This window comes from Diceros bicornis, chromosome 37, assembly GCF_020826845.1.
Source record: "Diceros bicornis minor isolate mBicDic1 chromosome 37, mDicBic1.mat.cur, whole genome shotgun sequence".
Lineage (NCBI taxonomy): Eukaryota > Metazoa > Chordata > Mammalia > Perissodactyla > Rhinocerotidae > Diceros > Diceros bicornis.
The window spans coordinates 27,041,387-27,063,281 of record NC_080776.1 but is presented as its reverse complement, the minus strand read 5'-3'; the positions used below and the strand labels follow the sequence as shown (position 1 = coordinate 27,063,281).

General features: G+C 46.5%; 1 protein-coding gene across 3 annotated transcripts in view; it reads left to right on the top strand.

Moving 5' to 3' along the window:
- NDUFA10 (NADH:ubiquinone oxidoreductase subunit A10) overlaps nt 1-21,417 on the top strand; it is a 67,297-nt gene extending 45,880 nt beyond the window's left edge. For 2 of the 3 annotated variants that reach the window (XM_058533329.1, XM_058533327.1), the window contains one exon: nt 20,315-21,417. In XM_058533329.1, coding sequence (XP_058389312.1) covers nt 20,315-20,378 — 64 coding nt within the window. In that variant the 3' untranslated portion in view covers nt 20,379-21,417. The other variant, XM_058533326.1, reaches the window with a different exon arrangement.
- Nucleotides 21,418-21,895: the final 478 nt, after the last annotated feature.

Sequence of the window (21,895 nt, the reverse complement as noted above, 5' to 3'; positions counted from 1 at the left end):
AGATAGTTTGAGGCTCTGGGTGGTGTTATCCTGCTCCTGAGAGGATGTACTTAGGTCTTCTGGCAGGCGTGTAAGTCAGGGCAGATTGCCTGAATCCATTCAGAAGTGAAGCTGATTGACGCTGAGCTTAGGTTTCATGAGGTCTGGTGAATTTCCTGGTTGCCGTTCCTGAGAGAACACTTTCAGTGGGGTCCCTTCCTTCTGGTGGTTCCTGACCTGCAGCTCATCTCCATGGTCCTCTCACACTGTTGAGAGCTGCTCAGCTTCTCAGGCTCCCAGCTACCACCAGTGCGTGTGGGCAGGACCCCAAGGAGGGAGAACTGGCTCACTATGCAACTCACCTCTTTTGCTTTCTTCTCCTGGGGCCTTGGAACCTCAGCCCCTCCCTACTTCGATGCCTTCCCGCAGACTTTTTTGGTGTGTTGTCTGTCTTTCCTGGTGGCTCAGGACAGAAGAGTCGGTTTGCACTAGTCCACCAGAAACTGGACGTATTAGCCATTTTAACCGGCGATGTGGTGAAGATATTTGGCAGTTTTTCATCATTATTTTGTTTTGCGTGTTTTGTCTTATTTTTAATTTGTGAGCATTAAAGAGATCTACTATATTGGACTTATGATTTTAATTAGATGTTTAGAAATGTTGAAATTTTTGATCAATATTTAAATGATTGGGGAAATCTAATTTTTAAAATTCCTAAGTGTTTTTAAAAATAACTTCATTTTTTAGAACAGTTTTAGATTTACAGAAAAATTGTGAAGATACTCAAGAGTTCCCATATACCCCACACCCAGTTTCCCATATTATTAACATCTTATATCAGTATGGCACATTTGTTACAATGAAAGAACAATATTGATACATTATTATTAACTAAAGTCCACACCTTATTCAGATTTCCTTAGATTTCCCCTAATGTCCTTTTCTGTCCCAGGATCGTACCCAGGATACCATGTGACATTTAGTTGGCATGTCTCCATAAACTCCTCTTGGCTGTTCTCGAACAGTTTCTCACTTTCTCAGACCTTCCTTGTTTTTAAAAACTCTGACAGTTTTAAGGAGACCTGGGCAGGTATTTTGTAGAATGTCCCTCAGTTGGAGTTTGATGTTTTTCTCTCGATTAGCCCAGGTTTATGTGTTTGGGGGAGAAAGACCGCAGAGGTGGAGGCCATTTTCATCACGTTATGTCCAAGGTACACATCACTGCTGATGGTGGTGTCTGTCGGGGCTCCCGTACAGGTGCTCTTCATCCCCTTTCCAGAAGTCACCATGCCTACCATGGGCTTTGTATTTGTCCACTGAGTAAGAATTGGGTGAATATTAGAGGAATGTTGATTTTTTTAAAGGAAATTCAGTTGCTTGATATTAAAAAAAATGATAAATTGGGATTAGATATTTTATAAGTAATAGTGACTGTTGCTCTTCATTCTCAGAATTTCCCGTGGACATTAAAGACATGAGCAACAGTTATTAACAGATTTCCCCCTAGAAAGCGCATTGTGGAGATATAAAGATGAATGAATAGAGCCCGTCTGTCGATTTCACATGCAGCTATTTTATGTCTGGAAAGATTTGTTGCTCCTCAGAAAAGACCCCACAGCCAGGTTGCAGAGCTCGTTTCTAGGATGCTCGAGTGAGCGGCTGGCGAGGCCGACCTGCCTGCGGACATCTGAAACAGTGGTGGGTTTGCTGCGTGGGGGGGCAAGTGAGCAGTTTGGGGATATTGCAAGGAGTTGTTTCTTTCAAGAGAAGGAGTTGTTCTGTGTTGGAGTGGAGGGCGTTTTGTGCCCGTCATTTCCTGGAACAGGGGAGTTGATGGGTGCTTTCTATGGCAAAGGTCCTCAGAGGTCGGTCGCCCAGGTAGGCAGTTCTATCTTTCTAGGAAAAAATTTTTTTAATGTTGAAAATGTGTGTTTTAGACAGACTCCACTGAAAACATGACAAGTTTATATAATCCTGATTAATGTCATAAAGGTAATATAGTTACTGAGAACAGAACTCATAATTTCATGAGAAACTTAAAGTGTATTTGCACTGTGCTTATAGAGACAGGGAGGATGAGAGTGGTGTTCTCGTATTAGAATATGTCCATTACATATTATGCATATTTTATAGTACATATTGAACTTGTTGATACTTTGTGATTAGGCATTATTGGCTAGCACTTCTAATTCTTGGAAAAAGTAATAGTGCGTTGGCCTTTTGTTTTTTAAATTAAGTATTATAGTCTGCTTTTCTCTCTAGGATCTTTCTGATCTTTCTGTCTTTGGTGTTTTGTAGTTTAACCAAGGTGGGTCTAGATTTAAATTCTTCTTAGTTATGCCAGTGCTTTCTGAAACTTGTTGGTAGGATCTTATTCCTTGCTTATATTTTCAGTTGCTTCTCTTTGTTTAAACATCTTAAACATAGTGACTTTATATCCTGTATCTAGTAGTGTCAGGTTTGGAGGGCTGTCTGACTTCATCATTTATTGTTTCCTCCGATTCTTACCCATGGTGGCTTACTTCCTTCTGCGTTTTGAAGACTTTGGCTGCTAAGTTCACACACGTGGGCATTTGTCCCTGGCATTCAGTGAGAGCAAGCCCCTCCTGAGATGGGTTGCCGGATCAAATACAGGAGGCCCAGTTAAGTTCTAATTCAGATAAACTGCAGATACTCTTCTGGTCTAAATATGCCATAAAAACTGCATTCAACCAAGCATCCTGTGTTGTTTGCTAACTCTGGCAGCCCTGCTCCTGAAAGGATTGTTTGCTGCTGCCAGGCCTGAGATTCACGAGGCACAGAATTTGTTTCCTTTGTTGCCTGTGGTATTCCTGGCCCTGGAGGCCATGTGAATTGGAACCTGCATACCTGTGTGAGGACAGTTCCCAGCTGAGACCTCCTTGCTGGCAGGGGCTTTCTTGCCATCTCCCTTCCTGAGGGTGCAGCCCTCAGGAGCTGGGCTTCTGTAAGAAGTCAGTCGCAGCTCCCCACCTTGCACGGACGCGTGCTCTGCCTTCTGCCTCAGGCAGCTCTTCACATGTCCCCAGGGCAGCTGAGGCTTCAGCTCCCCACTCTGGTTTTCAACTCGCTCTTCATCTCCAGCCCCTGGTGATTTCTTGTAGAGCTCAGCAATGCATTTAAAAGCGTTTCTAAACGTTTTATACCATGAGGTTTTTCAGGATATCAGGGCTGCTGTTTTGCTGGAAATGGAAGGCTCCTGTTTTTCTTTATGATCTGAAGGCCTGTTTTGGTTGAAGGCTGGTTCTTCCTGTGTTCCTTCTACAGAGGATCTGAGTTGGAAGCTTTATTGCCCTCTATGCTCAATAGGTATTTGCTCGGTGAACCCCCAGGATGGAGAATTTTTTAAGTCCCCTACCCTCAAGGCATAGAAGAGAAACCTGGCTGATAGAATTCTTATCTTCTGTTATAATCAGAGAATTCTATCCAGGAGATGCATCCAGGCCCCTTGGGAACACTAAGATATAAAGAATAACAGTTGATCCCTAACACTTGCTGCTCAGCCTGACGTTACAGACACAAACACCCTGAACATTGTCATCTCAACGTTTCACATTTATTCACTTGTCACTCAGCAGATATTTATTGTGCCAGTTACTGTTCTTAGCATTGGGGAATTAAACAAAGTCCTGCCCTCAAGGAGCTTCCATCCTAGTAGGAGGAGGGAGGGCAGGTGATAGATAGACAGATAGCAGGGCATCTGAGCGCTATGGAGAAAATCAAGCTGTCTCAGGTGGGAGCTGTTCTATAGAGAGAGGTCATGGGTACCTGCTGACAGGCAGGGATTCGGAGACGGGGGCAGGCTTGGCGTATTCTAGGAATGGAAGAGCCCTCGTGGTGAAATGAAGGGGGTGGGGAGTGGCAGGAAGAGCTGGAGGTGAGGTTAGAAGGTAGCAAAGGCAAGATCAGATAGGGGCTGTAGGCTGTAGTGTGAAGACTTTGGATGAAGTCTTAGTGAGCCTGTAAGCCATTGGGGTGTTCTGAGAGTGATAGAAGCTGAGTTACATGTTAGAAGGATCGCTCTGCTTGCCATGTTGGATTTGACTGGGGGCAAAAGTGGAGGCAGAGAAACAGGGAGTGTTTCAGGAGTCTGGATGAGAGATGATGGTGACGTGGCTGTGACCCTCGGACTAGCTCACCTTCCCTTCCGCAAGACCCGCTGTTACCAATGGCAACATTGCTCTTTCTTTGTACTGCCATATTTGTTCTTACTTCTTAGGTTTCCAAAATGGAACCAGTTGTTGTTGAAGGATTAAAAGTAATAGGGTAATCAGGGAGGGGTGTGACTGCAGGGGGTGGGGAAGGACGCTGCTCAAGGTCCCAGCCATGGATGTGAGCATTGGGTTAATTGCTTTTTGTTTAGACTCGTGTGTCTGGTACTGGGAAGAGAAGAGTGGAGCAAGTATAGGCAACACCAGGAGTCTTATTCTCAAGTGAGTTAGTCGTGAGGTGGTAGTTGGGGTGACATGGGGTCATGGGGGGTTCTAACATGGGAAACTGCTCGTTGTAACAATGGACTTCTGTGTAATGGCTCTTCTTTTAAGGCCTCAGGTACTTATTTATGGATATCTTTTACTGACCCTTATCTCAACCAAATTCACTGATTTGTTGAATGAGCCAGAAAGGGTGGCTCACTAGAGAACTTCCCAGGGAGCAACTAGACGCAGGGGAAGCCTGGCTAACCTGTTTACACATTGGATGAAGCTGTGGTCCTAACCTTCACATTAGAAGAGAGCTCCACATCGTTTAGGTTATCCTTATCAGTAGAGCTCCCATTCTTTCATAAACGGAAACTTATTTCATAGGTTTTTAAAGCATGAAAACCAGTAGGAAGACAGAATTCTTCCCCAGCTGAGCTTCTATAGGTGGCTCGCCCACACCTCTTTCAGCACTTCATTTGAGCCACTCACCTTTATCAGATTGTTCCACGGCATTTCAACCTGGGTCTGTCTGCTCAGACTCATACTCCATCAGTTTTCATAAAATTAAGTTCTGCAATTACAAGGACAATGAGCTGACCTGCGAGTGAGCAGGCCGGAGTGGTCAGGGATGCTGCTGCAGAGACGAGGAAGGGGAGCTGGTGAGGAGGACCAAGCTCCTAGAGGGCCAGGAGACCCAGCCACGCACTCAGCCCAGGCAGCCAGCAGAGACACCACGACACCCGGTTCAGATGCTGCCAGAAGGTCAAGGGTGGTGAAGGCTGAGGAAGCTGTGGTTGGTGAACCTCGAGAGAACAGTTTCAGTAGAGTAGTGGGGACTTTTATTAGCTTGTTATTTCATTTTGTTTTTTAAAGGCTGAGCCATTCTCAGTGTGTTTATAGGCAAAAGGGCAGGTACCAGTAGAAAGAGAGAGAGAGAGGGTACAGAGGAGGGACAGGGCAGTTGATGGGGCAGGAATTCCAGAGGCAGAGGAGGGGTCCCGGGTCCACCCAACAGGCCATGGCCCACCCCTTGACGAGTCAGGAAAGTCCCCATAGGTCCCATGCCAGGGGCAGGTCCCAACTCCTGTGGGAGGAGGAGCTTTGAGGGAGAGTGGAGGTGCACTTTATAGAAGCTGGGCCTTGGTTGTCAGAGGGAAGAGTTGTAGGCATGGATTAGGGCTCTTTTCTACACCAGACAGAGGAACACCTCCGAGGGGTCAGCCCCCGTGCGAAGGGGAGACCTAGAACCTGCCTATAGGGTGCCATGGTGCCATGAGAGCTGACATGGCTGATCGCTCAGACTGGCCTGGCATGGTGACCACGCAGCACACATTGGCTGCTGTCGTCGAAGCCACCTTGTCGTTAGTTACCATCACGGGTGCTCGTTACAGATCCAGGTTCAGACAGTAGGTTGTGGCTGTTTGACCTCTTGCCTTTACATTTTTATCACATAAGAGAAGCACTGTGTGTGTTCAGCATCAAGTGCACACATGATGTGCTAGCCAGTGAGTTTCCAGCGTAGATTTTATGTGAAGATGTCTTGACCAGCTGTTAAAGGTACACAGTCCCACAACTAATGAACACTCATGGTGTCAGATTTACACATAGTGGTTTGTGTCCCTGTGCATCCTGTCACCTGTGTGAGGACCTGCCTTTTCTAGGTCTCTCCGAAGCCTGTTCTTTCCAGTCAACTGCACACTGGAATGGAGACTCCAGGAATAGCAGTGGGGGAAGGTTAGAGGGCTGACGCTCTAAACCCTGGACAGTGCTGACTCGCAGCAGTAGTGCTGCCGTAGGTGACCCCGAATGGGCTTTCTGGATCCCTGTCCCTTTGCCTCCCTGCCTGGATGTGTCGATGGGTGGTCGACTTGGAAGTAAAGCAGGAATGCAGCAGCTGGGAACCAATAGCCTCCGTTCCCGTTGTGGAGACTTCCTAACTCTTGTCTCTTCTTACCTGGAGCGTTGCTGCCCATCTGAGCTGAGAGGGCCTCCTGGGAGAAGATTCCCAGCTCCTCCCTTGGCTGGACAGGCTCAGGGGCTCCGGGCCTGAGTCTGAGAAGCGTCTGGTCACAGGGTCCAGCCAACTCCTTTTGCATCCTGGGGTTTCATAATTTTTGCTTTTGCTTGACCTTGTATAATTAGAGGTACACCACACACATTTGGGCACAGCAGTCTAAGTCACTGGTGCCCCTAGAAGTGGCCCATGTCCTGGGAGCTGATTTACTCAGGGGATAGAGTCTGTTTTTCCTGGAACTGCTTCACGGGGCCTCTCAGCCCTGATGGCCTTGGAGTCAGGCGCCTAGTCTCTGCTTCTGCGTTGTGGAGTTGTGATACGTTTCTATGGTGGCCACCACTTGTCACTCTACAGAGCAGTTAGAAGGCCTTTCAGCCTGTCACTGGGAGCTCTCCTATCCTGTGTATTCATCTGGTGCTCATTCATTGCACTCTCCATGCCAGACACTATGCTCAGACGCAGGGACAAAACAGAGTTCCTGGAGACTTGTCAACTGATGGGAACCACAGAAACGTGAACACAGAATGTGATGTGGTTCCCAAGTATTGGGGGACCATCAGGAGATGAGGAGTTCAGTGGTGGTATGAGTGTTATGATTTCAAGAATCTAGGAACTTGACAGGATGAGTGGAAGTTTGCCAAATAGGAATGGGGTCTGGGGTCCTTGGGTCTTCCCCGGGAGAAAGAGCGGTATTTGTGAAGGCTAGAGCCATGAAAGGACGTAGTACTGGCGAGAGCAAGGTGGCTGGTTTGGTGGCATCGGGGCATGTGTTACATGAAGGGAAAGGAGAAGAAGCGAGGGAGAAGGTGAGCCGAATCAGATCACACAGGGTGAGTTTAGGCCTTATGCTAAGCCGCGTAGGGAGGAATTCAGATGTCACACAGTCACAGAATCCTGAATTGCGTTGTAGGGAGAGGACTTGTATTGATCCTTTATGATGATTTGTGGGCTTTATTTAGAATTACTCATTGCCTATAAGAACCCTGTGAGGTAAATTTTAAAGATGGGGAGACGGAGTGAGGCTCAGCGAGGTTAGCTCAAGGTAGCACACTAATGAGCGAAGACATGGAAGATGGAAGTTAGGGGTGACAGTTCGGAAGACATCTTCCTGGCTGGTGAATGGCTTCTGTTGGGGAATAGCAGGTACACACTGTGGGCTAGAGTCTCAGAGGGACTTGATGCCCTCTTCGTGGTTGGCAATAGGAAGGAGGCATGGACGCTTGAGCTAGGAGGTACTTAGGACTGATCTGCTAGCCAGCCTGCAAGGAGTAGGGAGAGGCTGGCGGCAAGGGGGTCTCCTTGGAGGGAGCACTGTAGGATGAAGGGTGGAGTGTCATTGGGTGAGCAGGACCTGAGGGGAAGGGATGAGAGTAGAGAGAGTGGAGAGAGAGGAAGCTGCCTTAGAGTCCAGCTAACTGAGCGCCTGCTGTGTACCAGGCCCATGCTGTTGCCACAAGAAGGCACGATTATTATTACTCGCATTTGTAAATGAGCAGTGAGGCACAGAGAGGTTATCCTAGGTCCTCCAGTTCCTGGGAGGGCAGGTATGGCCTCTGGCCCGTGGCCACGCTGCCTTTCATTTCAGCCCTGCATGCGTGACTGGGCTGCTGGGGTGAATGTCATGCACAGACTTAGGCTTGGGGGTCCTTGTGTGATAGTTTGTGTGTGAACATTCCCTGTTTAACCGTGTTGGTGACATAAGGACAGAGACTAGTGAGAAAAGATCTTTCAGAAGAGAAAGGATCTAAGATTTTCATATGAATAGAGGTATTTTTTAATTTTTGGTTTAGTTTTGTTTTGTTGATCCTGTGACCTCGGCATTTCGATCAGTCCTGTCAGTGGTCTGGCTGGAGTCCTGGTGGCTTTCAGCCATCCGTCAGTACTCCAGGTGACTGCCGGAGCAATCTGAGGTTTCACTTTAAGTGACGTCTGCAGGGGACATGAGTACCTGGAGTCTGAGAAATGTTTATCAACATATGTTTCATTCACATAACCAACAATTCTGTAATTGGAATTGGCCCTATAAACGTTCATGTAAATACTGACCACGTGCATGACAGGCCGCTAATTTTTTAAAGTCATTTTTCAAACACTGTATCAGGTTGCTTTTATTTCTGTACAGTCCTTCTTTGGGGTAGACAAACTGTGAATTGGTTTCCACTTTACCGATTCAGTCTCTTTTCAATTTAAGGAGGCCAGATGCTATTAAGATACTGTGCTCCCTCCGTGAATCTGATCGTGGCCAAGACAGTTGCTAGGACAACAGAATCTTCTGTTTTCTCTCCTGCTATTTTTATTTCTTTACTATCTCAAGTTGTTTTCATTTTCTCTATCAAGTTCTCCTTCGCCATTTTTAAAAATAGAGATGTTTAGTAACTTTAATATGTTAACACTGTATGTTCTTGCCTTTATGAAATTCACTTTAATAAAGTCAAACTTGCAATAAATAGAAAAGCATTAGGATCAGTGTATCTAAAATGCTGAAGAAGAAAAGTACAGACTTGACTTTTAAATTTCCTCTTGACATTCAAACCTTAGTTAGAGCTTAATTTGGTATCTATTTGTTATACTAAAATACGAATTCTCAGTTTAGAAGTTGTTTATTTGAATGTGGAAGTAAATGCGTAATACCTTCTGTCTACCCTCCAGTAGTTGGGGCTGGAAGAGAAGTTAAGATTTGCCCCACATTTGTGCTTCTGTCCATGCTCCCTGGGAAGTTCATCATTGAAATTCAGCATTAGCTTGTGTGTTCCATTATTTATATTTCTACATATGGGAAATTACTAACATACATCCCTTGGAGGAGACAATTAACGTGAAAGGTAAACTTTTACCAGGTGCACTGATTTGTGTGTAATTGTGGATTCCCGTGTGGCATCTTTGGTACAGAATGATGACATGGTGTCTTACACGCAGTCTGACAAACCAGGAGTGCCCTGGCTGTGCTCTGTGTTCAGTCATTACTTTTGTTTAGAATTTTTTGAAAGCATACTGTTTTCAGGCATTTAAACAGGTGCTGGAGTTAGGAGCGTTTCTGTTATTCACAGCTAATCCTAGTTAAGCAGGATTAAGATGTTTAAAGTATATGATACTGTGATACTGAAGGCAATGAAGATAAGAGCTAAATATGGAGGTATTTGTAATAGGCTGTGGTTAGTGTGTTAAAATAGAAGACACTTCTTTTTAAAATAAAAAGATTGTTTTGTGAAAATTGACTGATAGAATAAGATTTCTTTGGAAAGTTGACTTCAGTTTTGTTACACTTGATTTTCTATTACTGCTTCACAGTAATGGAAAACTGGGGACATTGTATCTCAAAGAAGTAGTGTTAATAAATAATTTCTACAGTGCTCTTCTTTAAAATTAATGAAAATTTCTTAGCAGAGCTTATTAGCATTTATATGTAATGATGGAAAATAGGAGTTGGAAATTGGAATCCCCAAGTCACCCCAGAATTATTTAGCAATTTTAAGCTCCTCAGAGCATCTAGAGAGAGTCAAGTCAGTCATCCTTAATGTAACCCACTCCCTCCCCCAGTGGAGTGTAGCAGATCCAGAGCAGGCAAGGCTTTGTTCAGTCCTTTTTACAAAATTTTCCTTTTACAGTGATACAGGACAAGATTTGATGCTGGAATTAATACGTATATTTTAGTCCCCCAGGAAAACTCTCAACTAAGAAACTCTGAGCATCATTGAATGTCCCTGAGGTGGCTACAAGGAAATAGAAGTTCCCCCACGACAGTACTTTGAGGTACATGCACGTAAAAGGTGTTGAGAAAAGACTAGAGTCAGCCTTCCCAGGTCAGAGTGGACTGTGGACCATACCCTAACAGGTGCCCAGGAATCTCACAGCTGAAAACTCGAGCAGCATAGCTAGTTCAGTGTATACTGATTGAGGGAGGAATGGAAAATTGGAGGGAATGAGTAAAACCTAATCGAGGCAGTATATGATTGAGGGAAGACAGAGCTATTACATTCTTTTCAAAAGTTAACAGCACACTAAGTTGCCATTTAATTCAACTAATATTTACATGGTCTAGTGGAAAAAAGGTTTCTGGACTTGAGAATCAAAACATCTGGGCTCTAGTTTCAGCCTGCTGCTTGCCAGCCAAGTGACCTTGGGCAAGTCATTTAACATCTCCTTTTTAAAATAGGGACAGTGCCTACCTGCCTACCTCGTGGTATCGGGATCACACGAGATAATACTGGTAATAGGACTTTGTAGGCTGCACACTGGTGTCATAAGAACATAAATGATTGCATTGGGCGTCACTTTAGGATGAGTACCAAAAGGAAAAGAACGGATTCAGGGAGTTCTGAGAAGGATGCCCTCACTCGGTTCGCATCAGGAAAGGCCTCATGGAGAGAGGGGCACTGTTGAGTGGCAGAAGTTTGGGAGGAAGAGATGGCTCGGCAAAGCATTCTGGGAAGAACCAGTAGCTTAGGCAGGAAGTAGAGAAAAGACATGGCAGATGCCGGGAATAGCGAGTGACTGCTATTCCTGCACATTCTCCCTGCACATTCAAGGAGGGTCTGCTTGGAGACCTTCGAGAACCCTCGATTTACCTGATGGGAAGATGCTATGCAGGGGCTTGGGGGGCTTTCTCCAAGTGATGTTTCCTGAGGACATTCTACCATCAAGTCACCGCACTCACTAAATGTCTTTTCCTACTTAATTGTTATTTTTCATAAAACAGTGATTATTTTATGGTAGTTCTTTCATAAGAGTAATTCTCTGATAAATATCTGCATGGAGTGGTGGCTAGGGCTGGAAGAATTAGAGGCTGTCCTGGCAAAAAAACATATTACTGGAATTGAGAAGGTGGTCCATAAAAATGAACGCATCCGTGATGTCTGTTGCTCTCAGCCAGCCTGCAGAGAGGGGCTCTCCTGGGCAGAGGTTGGTCTCCTCCAGCTGACAGACTCGCTCTTTCTTCACACTTCAACCCTGTAGCAAGTGAGGCTCAGATCTACGTCTTATCTTCCTCTTTTCCTGGCTTCTTTTAGGTTGGTTGATTATTTTCTGTAATTCCCTTGTTGACTTATTAGCTACACCTCTTTATTTCCTTGTTAATGATTGCTCTGGGGTTTTGCAATATGCCTCTTTAACTTATCACAGTCTAGCCACTAATAATCAATAATGTACGACGTCACACATAATGCAAGCTCCTTTCAGGAGCAGACTTCCTGCACCTCCTCTGCCCTTTGTGATGTGATTCTCATGCATTTTACTTCTGCACTGGTTATAAACCTCACAATGTATTGCTATTCTTTTGGCTTTAGACAGTTGTCTTTTAAAGAAATTAAAATTTTTTCTTTCCTATTTCATTCTTCCCCCCATAACTATCATTTCTGGTGTGTTTCATTCCTTTGTGGAGATCCAGGTGGAAACCTGGCATGAGTAACTTCTTCCTATAGCTGTTCTTGTAGTATAGGTATGGTTGATGATGAATTCTATGAGCTGTTGTTTGAAAAATGTTTATTTACTTCAATTTCATTTTAATAGATATTTTCATCCAGTATAGAATTCTAGGTCAACTATTGCTTTTCTTCCAACAGTCCGGATACTCCATAGACTCCTGGATTCCGTGGTTTCTGATGAGAAGTCTGAAGTTATTCTTATCTCTGGCTGCTTTTAAGACTTGCTCTTGATCTCTTCATCACTAGTTTTCAATAATTTAATTATTTTGTGCTTCTGTGTGGTTTTCTTTGTGTTTAGCCTGTTTGGGATTTATTGAGTTTCTTGGATGTGAGGCTTTATAGTTTTCATATCATTTGGAATATGAAAAAGTCATTATTTCTTCAGATTTTTGGTCTCTCCCCCTCTTTCAGGGCCTGTAAGTACAGCTATGTTGGATGACTTGATACGGTCCCACAGGTCACGAGACTCTGTCTGTTTCTTTTTGGTCTTTGTCTCTCTGTTCCTTATTTTGAATAGTTTTTGATGCTCCATCTTCAAATTCACTGTTTTCTTCTGTGGTTATGTAACATGCTACTAATTCCATTGAGTTCTCCAACAAAGAGAAGCCAAAATGGGATTAGATGTTGAGATTTTGGGGGGAAACACTTGTGAAGGATAAAGGGGAGAGACCTGAGGTGGCAGAGAGAGCCTTTAGACTAGATGCCAGTCTGACATCTGTGACAGGAAAAGAGAAACAAGGAGGATGGGGTAGGAACAGTCCAGGAAAGATTTGGCCCTGCTGCTGGGGTGTCCTAGAGCCAAAGGCTCCTGTTGGAGGACTCCCACGTCCCACAGGAACAGGCTGGCATGGAACCTCTGCTGCTCCCAGGCACAGGCTGAGCGCCTTATGTGGCACGAACAGAGGCCCAGCAGCTGGGGCCGTCCGGCGTTTATGCTCCCCAGCAGGACATCTGAGCACATATTCATGGCCGCCACACCTATCTAGTGGAATTTTTATTTTAGGAATCCTATTTTTAGGGGCTGGCCCTGTGGTGTGAGGGTTAAGTGCACGCGCTCTGCTGCTGGCGGCCTGGGTTCAGATCCTGGGCGCGCACCAATACACCGCTTGTCAGCCCATGCTGTGGCGGCGTCCCATGTAAAGTGGAGGAAGATGGGCACAGATGTCAGCCCAGGGCCAGTCTTCCTCAGCAAAAAGAGGAGGATTGGCATGGATGTTAGCTCAGGGCTGATCTTGATCAAACAAAACAAAAAGAATCCTATTTTTTTTTAGCTCCAGAAATTCTATTTGGTTCTTTTTACATTTTCCAGTTCTCTCATTTTCATTATTCATTTAATTCCTTGACCACACTGAACATTTTTATAATAGCTGTTTTAATGTCCTTGTTTCCTAATTCATCATCTTTGTCATTTCTGAGTCGGCTTGATTTTTCCCCCTGGTTTTGGTTTACATTTTCCTCTTCCACACGTCTGGAAATTTTTCATTGGCTGTCATACATTGCGAACTTAATGTTTTGAGTGCTACGTTTTCTTTCATTCCTTTGAAGAGTGTTAGAATTTTTTCTGGCAGGCAGTTAAGCTACTTGAAAATCAGTTTAAGCTTTTGGGGTTTGATGTTGAAGTGTTTTGGTGAGTTCAGAGTAGTCTGTCTTCTAGGAAAGGGTTAGCCGAGTACCTGGATATGTCCCGGGAGTCTGCCTGCCCGTGTGTGCAGGGAGCAGGCACCCTGCTGTGGCTACTGGGAACTCAGCTGGCTCAGCCCCGGGTGAGCTCTTGGAATCGCTCACCTTGCAGCCGCCCGGAGTGTCCTTCCCCTGAGGTGGCTCTCTGCCCACCTCGGGGAGCTTTGCCCCATGCAGGCACAAACTGTGCTCAGCCGAAGACCAGCTGCGCCCCATCAGGCTGATGGGGCGCTTGTATGCCTAGGTCCCTTCCTGTAAGGCTCTGCCCTACAAATTCAAACCACCTTGACCTGCATCTCCTCTGCTCAGTGCCACCACCAGACTCAGTTTGTCCAGTTCGTAGATGCATATGGCCAGAGGGCGAGTCCCGACCCTGTTACTCCCTCATGGCAGGAAGCCACAGACCATTATCTGGCGTGGATTGGTCTGGTGGCTCTCATACAGTCCATCCCAGCGATAGAACTGAAGGTCAAGGGCTGCTGGAATCAGGGTGACTGAAGTCCACTCCAGCTGCTCCTGCAGGGCACGCTCTGCACGGTCCTGTCGCCCTTGCTCCCCCACCTTCCTCCCAAACTTGCCCCTTCTCCACTGACCCGCATCCTGGCTGTACCTGTTCGTCTTGGTCGGGTAGGATTTCTCCATCCTCTCCACTCTTCCAGCACCTTCCGTCTTCTACTTTGGGCTCCTCCCACTTTCCAGCTTGTTTTATATATTCTATATATTTTAGAAGGTTAGAGAAGGTGGGACTTTTATTCTTACCTTTCCAAGCCACAGGAATTCAGCGTTTCTTCCAGGAGAATGAGTGAATATATAGATTTTTTTCTCATCTGATTTCTGTCTAAGCAGCTGGCATTTGAAGCACTGTGTAGAGTGTCTCTAAGCTGTATGTATGAGAGAAGCACCTTGGGGAAGCCTCGTGTGTGACCTTGGACCTCATGTAGCCACGTCACAGCACAAATACCAACCTGGCTTGTGGCATTTAGGGATGGGTATCTTTTCTAAAATCAGAACTCACCCAGGGCTTAAAATAGAGTCTCACAATCAAATTCAGTGGCATCACTTTGGATACAAAAGATACCTATTTCAGCCACCCCTGAAGCCACCCTGGAGCTCGTAATTCACTCAGTCCCTGCCAGCTCCATTGCGTAACTCAGGATCTGGCACGTGTGGCACTTCATGACTGTTTGTTGAATAAGTAAACTTACACCAAGTAGTAAAATCAGCTTCAATGCCCTGTAGTCACCTTGCCCACTTTCTTTTAGGACAGTGGGCAGCGTATTTTTTCTGTAAGGAGCCAGGGAATAAATACTTCAGGCTTTGTGGGTCATGTGGGCCTCTGTCACAGACACTTGGCTCTGCCGTTGTAGCGTGAAAGCAGCCACAGCCAGCATGCAGACAACAGCCTGACGGGGCTCCTGTGAAGCCTGACTTACAAGAACAGTCAGCGACCAGGCTTGGTCTGCCGGCCGGAGTTTGCCGACCCTGCACTGGGCAGGGAAAGGCCCAGAGCCTGGTGTAAATTCACAGAGAGAAGTGGAAGCCCTGAATCACCCCGCAATAGAAGCATTTTTATGGGTAAAAAAGGGAGATAATGTGCTATAAAGTTTAAAAGGTACAAAGAGTGTACAGGTAAGAGTAGCTCTCCTTCCTTGTCCCCAGCCACCCAGTCCCCCTCCTGGAGGCAGCCCTGGTTGAAATTTCTTTTGTATGTATCCTTCCAGGGGTAGTATATCCACTGTGTGTGTGTGCGTGTGTGAGTACATGTGCTTGTGTATGTGAGAGAGGGAGGGAAGTACCAAAAACCTGTCATATGCTATTAACTAGGAGGGATATCACAGTTTCCATCATTTTAAATGCTAGTTTAAATTAAGCCTGACCCTCTGACACACATTCATTCCGGAAGATACTTTGATGTTTGTGTTTGCAACTTGCTGGGGTCTTTTCCTTACGTAGTAAACTTTTTGATTTCTAATGGAAAATGGAAAAGGTAGAGAAACAGCCTCCTGAAAGTGTTAAACTTACCAAGGTACCAAGAATTCAGAAATGCAGTGATTGCAGAATTATCCTCAGGCTGTGTGTTCAGAGGGGATTTCCGAGAGTGAACAGTGAAAGGTTTTATTCTGAGTTGCTCTCTCGCTCCTCAGCCTGTGTACCTTCAGCAGATGCTCCGACTCTGACAAGATTAGGATGTGGCTGGCCTGCTGCTGGGATATTTAACTGCACACCCTGTCCAGTTAAACACGCATACTTCTTTCTTCTTTACTTTTTACTTTAAACACTTCATAAGTAACAGTTCATGTAATATTTTCATAGAATTTTTGAATGAAATTGTATAGTTAGTAAAGAGGGGACCTTCAATTAGTCAGAATTTCTCCTAAATATTTTCCTATGCAAGAAGAAAATTAAGATTAGAATTAAGTTCAGCTGGGAGAACCAGAAAACAGAAACAAAATATTGAATGTTAGTGGCTTAGATAAGATAGATGTTTGTTTCTCTCTCGTGTACAAGTCCGAAGGGATGTATTCTAGAGATGTCTGGCAGTTCTGCTCCACGAAGTCCTCTGGGAAGCAAGCTTCTTTCTGCTCACCCAGGGGGTGGCCCTTGTCTCTGTGGACAAGGTGGCGCCCGAGTTCCAGGTAGCAGAGTGGAGGAAAGGAGAAGAGGAAGGGGTAAAGGTGAGCTCATGGCCCTTCCCCGTGCATGCACTTCTCAGCCCCACATTCGGGAAGGTTTGCTGGTGCTGAAGGTCTGGCGCGGCCACTGTGGGTTCCTGAGTGATGTCCCTGCATGAGGAGGTGCTGGGAGACTCCTCAGGGTATCAGGGGGAGTGTTTGCTCCTGCCATGAACCAGGTGTTTGTGGTTGGAGGTTTATTTGAATGAGCAAGTGCAGAGAGGAAGTCAGGTAGAAGAAGCAGCCTATTTTGCCTTCCCTCCGTGGGAAATGCTCCAAATGGAAACCCTCCCCGGGAGGCTCTGATGGCTTAAATGCACTGAGAAGGGACCCTGAGGATCTGAGACCCTTCTCTGGGTGTCAAAGGCCGGTGAGTGCCGCCCCGAGAAGTCCAGAGAGCAGACTTTGTGAGGCAATGAATAGATACAGCTGGACTCGACAGGTTTGATATACTGCTCGTTTTTATTCCCTACTGTATGGTTTAAAATTCAGTTTGCAAAGGTGAAAGCAGAGCCAGACTGTCACGTACCCAGCCCTTCCTCAGCAGGTGCTGCCGTGATGGCCCACCTGGCCGCCAGCGTTGAATGGCAGCTTGAATTCAGAAACCCTGGGAACACTGACCAAGGGTGTCCCGGGAGACCTGCAGGCTGGCCGTTGTGCAGGTTTGCCGCGCATGTTGGTGAAATTTGAAAACCTTTCAGAAGATCTTTCGCTGAGAAGTAAACTTTCTGTTCCTTGGACATAATGCTGTGGCTGGTCCTTCAGATAAAAAGAAATTATTTTCTGGTAGGACCAGATTTTAGATATGATAAAAATTAACACTGTTCTTTTCTTGCTATAGCATTTGTGTCTTAATGGCAGTTTGCTAGGTATTTTGTGGATTCAGAGAAACCTGGCTAGGGCATGAGCCCAAGGCTCGAGCTATGATCAGCAGCTCTCTGGCCTGCCCTTCCTGTTCTCATGCTCAGTGGGAGCCTGCTCCTGCCTGCAGCCTCAGCCTGCTCCTCTCCACTGGTTCCTTTTTCTTGTGGTGCAGGCGTGCCCAAGTGCCATCCATCGTGAAAAGCAGAACATACCTGGAGGAATTTCCTGTGGCTGCTGTAAAACTACCACAAACTGAGAGGCCTAAAACAACTCAAATGTGTTATCTTACAGTCTGGAGGTCAGAAGTACAACATCCAGGTGTCACAGGGCTGGTTCCTTCTGGAGGCTCTAGAGGAGGATCTGTATCCTTTGCTTTTCTAGCTTCTAGAGGCTGCCTGCATTCCTTGGCTGGTGTCCCCACGTCAGTCTAACTTCTGCTTCTGTTGTCACATCTCCTTCTCTGATCTGACCCTCTTGTAGGACCCTTGTGATGACTCTGGGCCCTCCTGGATCATCAGAATGATCTCCCCATCTCAAGATCCTCAACTTAATCATGGCTGCAAAGTCCCTTGTGCTGTGTGAGGTCACATCTGGTCACAGGTTCTGGGGGTCCGGGTGTTGACATTTTTGGGGGGCATTGTTTTGCCTACCACAACACCCTCCCTTGTTACAGAGACTCTACCCACCACCCACACACACACATGCACACACACCTGCTCTTACCTTGTTTCCATAGTCCAACTTTTTAAAAGCAGACTCCCTCCTTCTCCTTCTTTCCTTTGTTACTGATGGTGTCTCACACCAGTGGAGCCTATTGTCAGAGCGGACAGACACTTCTTAGTCTGATTTGACTTGAAGCCCATTGTGTCACGTGCCCCCCGCTTCGCCTCCTCCCTCGGCCTGCTCACCACTCCTCAGTCCGTTTGGCCAGAGCTTCTTCCCCCAGGAATCAGAGTTGTTCTCCACGGCCTCTTCTCTTCTCAGATTTACCCTGCTCACCCTCATCACTTCGGACAGCGTCCCCTCCCTCCCAGCTGCTGGGTGGTGGCTGTGCATCTCTAAATCTTCAGCACAGCCCTGTCTTCGAAGCTGCAAACTCAATTTTCCACTTCCTGGTGGTCATCTCCACACACTGGCCTACAGTCTGTTCATGTCCTGTTTCCGCAACCAGGCTGGATGGTCACCTTCCCTGGGGAAATGACCTGCATCCCCCAATTCTGCTCCTCTGTATAACCCAGGACTTCTGGAGCCACTAAGACCGTCAGAGCCAGATGCAGGTGTTAGTCACTGCAGCCCTCGCACAGGGGTGGCACCTGCAGCTGTTCTGGCCCAGTGACCACCGTATGCCAAAGTGCGTGTCGCAATTGGAGAGCAGAAATGCCAGTCTCCCTCCTGACGTCTTCCTGCCCCTTCTGGTCTCCTGTAGCCCGTGCAGCAGTGCCGGGCGTCCGCCTCTCCCAGAGTGTCCCCCACTCTCTCTGCTGTCCCTGGGTTCCGCCTGCGATGAGCATGCTGAGCTGTCCTGGTGCTCTCAGGTGTGTGGCGCCTGCTCCTTTCCAGGCTCTTCCCAAGATTATAAACTCCTGGAAGAGCTGGATTTTTCTTTCTTTTTACCCTTCTGTATTCCCAGAATGTTTTTGGCACCTGAATGAAACTTCATTAACAGGGTATCCTGGATAGAAAGCGGGAGACAATCTGCACCTCTCTCCTCTCCCCATTTACCAGCTCCCTGCCTCTAGATGAGTGCTGATTCACCCGCTGTTTTCAGTCTCCTGACAGCCGGCTAGTGTGCTGCAAGTTACAAATACCACTTCACACCCACGTAACCAGCAAAGGAGATGCGGCTCGAGTGACTGGAAAGATGGAGGGTGGATCCAGGGCTTCTCCTCAGAGCTCTGTCTAATCTTGAGAATGAAGTGCAGAGGTTCCCTCGGTGCACCGCACACGTGCGTGACTGTGGAATGAGGCTGCCCCTGTCCCCGTGTTTCTGTCCATGCCTGGCTCCTGTGTGAGGCCGCGGGAGGGTGCGTTTCAGTGACTCGCCTTGGTATGGTGTGGCTGGCCGTGAATGCCTTTGCTGATTAGAAGAAAGGAAGGCTGATTTCTTTTTAAAATGCTTTTAGTTCTTGCTCTTCAGGGCAGGATTTGGAAGATTTTTGTGTGTATGTGTAGAGTGTGTACAAATCTACTGTTAGTCCACATTGATTTGAAAACATGAAAAAGAAAACAATATTTTGTTCCCGTGTAACTTGACAAAACATGTTGTGTTTGAATTTTTACCTCGTCCTATGCAAATCTTCCGTCAGGTTTTAGGGTGCACCTTGCACAGCCCCCTGGTGGGAGCCGCCCCTGGCTGCAGCCGGCGCTGCCTTTTACGACCTTTGTGACCACCCGCGGCCACCTCGCCATCGCTACAGACTCCTTTACCCAGGGAAATGCTCTGTGACTGTGTGAAATAGTCTCTGTTTGCCATTCCAGAGCCACCCTTTCTGTGCTCTGGGAGGCCAACCTCTGGACTGTGTCACCTGGGCCCCTCCCCCGGACCTCCAATGGGATACACCAGTGGGAGGTGCTCACAGGAGATTGGCGGGTGAAGAGGGGCAGGGCTGCTTCCACCCGTGGCTCCCGTAGGCCTGGGCGGTTAACAGCGCCCACCGTGGTTCCCCCTGGAACACGTTGCCTCCTTGGTTGGTTTCCTTAGCCCTGCCCACACAGACCTTCAAAGGCCCTGTGTTGAACTCACTTTGGTCCTCCTGAAAGTGTGCTGTTCCAACCAGGACCTAGAGAGTGCAGCGACCTCTTCCGGTGTGATTTCACCCATGGGTTTTTCGCCATTAACTGTGTTTTCAAATCATGACGACCAAAGCATAAGAACAAGTGCTGTTTCCCAGACCACACGCCACCCCAGGTGTCTGCATGGCCTGCTCCTGTCTCCAGTTTTCATCCAAGTGTCACCCCACTGTTCGCTTCACATCCCTCCCAGAGCACTTGTCACCCTCTTAACACTAACGGGAACACTTGAGTCGTTGGTTTGCTTTTATGCCCTCTGCCAGGGTGGAAGCTCTTGTAGGCAGAGTCGTGTTGAGTTTTCTTCCCGCGGAATCCCTCACACTCAGAACAGGACCCCTACAAAGCAGGCCTCCCTGGTGCTGAGGATGAACGGGTGCATTGGAGAAAGCCCTTGGGTGAGCTGGGGAACCGGCCTTCCATTGTAACCGATTGTAACAATGGCTTTCCTTCCCACAGCTGCCGGGCCGCAAGTACTGCCCTGGGTACAATGCAGACGTGGGCGACAAGTGGATCTGGCTGAAGTGACCGACCACCTTCTGCTAAAGCTGCATCACAGTGGTGCAGCTGCTGCCAGTCTGCCTGGTTCTCATGGACTCCATGTAGCTTTAAAATGAGGGGGGAAAGTAATGATCCAAAAATTGCACAGTGGAAGGAATGGCCTCGCGAAAGCAGTCCACCCTGTAGTGTAGCTGAGGGAGTGGAGGGAAGCTCTGCCATGGAAGAGGGTTTGGAACCTTCTAGCTTGATTCTGAATGATCTGTAACTATCACTGAAGAAAAAAGTCTGCTGTGAAAGACAGATATGCTAGAAGGATTTCATTTCATGGCAGTTCTGCCTTGTGTCAGGCAGATTCTGTACACTCTTTCTTCAGACCTCAAGAAATAAAAGTTCCTGTGGCCCTTATCTCAGCGTACCTCTGGACACACATACGTGTCGCGTGCACACACACCTTTATCTACCATTTTCTAACTGTTGGCTTTGGTGGGCTTGGTTTGATTCAAACGTATGTTAGGGTTGAAGAGTTTTTCTGAAGCGTTTATTTTGTTTGCTTTAGCAGTGTAACTGCTACGTTAGAGAAAGGGAAAAAGTGAAGAGGAAACACACAAAAAAAAACAAACTGCTGCAGGTTTATAGAACAATACATTTGTTTTAAAACAGATTTTGAAAGTCTTGTTGATGACCATCACCAACTGGTCTCATAATTCCTTCCTCTGAAGGGAGATTCCAGCTTAGAAGGTCAATGGGAGAAAACACAAAAGCAAAATAATATACTTTTTTTTTTACCTGAAAATCAAGTTGTCAAACAAAAATGGGTAATGGGAGAGAAAATCACATTTCTTTGTCCATCCCCTATGGAAACTTAGAAAACAAAAGTAAAATTTCTTGCTAGCTAATTGTAAGTTCAACATTTTAGTTCAGGAGTTAAGCGGTAAGTTGTGAATCCTATTAAATTCTCAGTTTTTTACTGTAGAGCTCCGCTGTGTTCAGTGTGGTAGCTCCTAGCCACTTGTGACTGTTTAAATTTAAATGGATTAAAATTAAATGCAATTTAAAATTCAGTTCCTCAGTTGTGTGGGCCAGTTCACGTGCTCAGTTAGCCACATGGCCAGTGGTTTCGGTATTGGACAGCGCAAGAGAGGCCATTGTCCTCATTGTGGAAAGTAGTGCCAAGCATTGCGGCGATGGAGCATGCTTTCCCTCCATCCCTCCCTCCGTCTTTTCTTTCTTCCTATCTTTCTTTTTTTAGGTTTTAAGAATTGAAAATAAAGTTTCCCAGCGGTTTTTGAGTTGGAGTCCAAGTTTAAGTGGCCAAAGTTTAGCATTTCACTAAGAAGCAAACTGCTTTAATCATTAAATGAGAGTGCAGCTAGGCATGGGGCCAGTGCTGGAGTGTCTTTTGGTCTAAGTGCCCCACAAACCCATTAAGGAGAGGAGGAAGGAAAAAGAAAAACATCTTTAATTATCTTGGCTGTTCCTCACGTCTGGGCTGTGATGAGCTGACTTGTTGCTTCACCTCGACGTTGCACAGCAGTATCC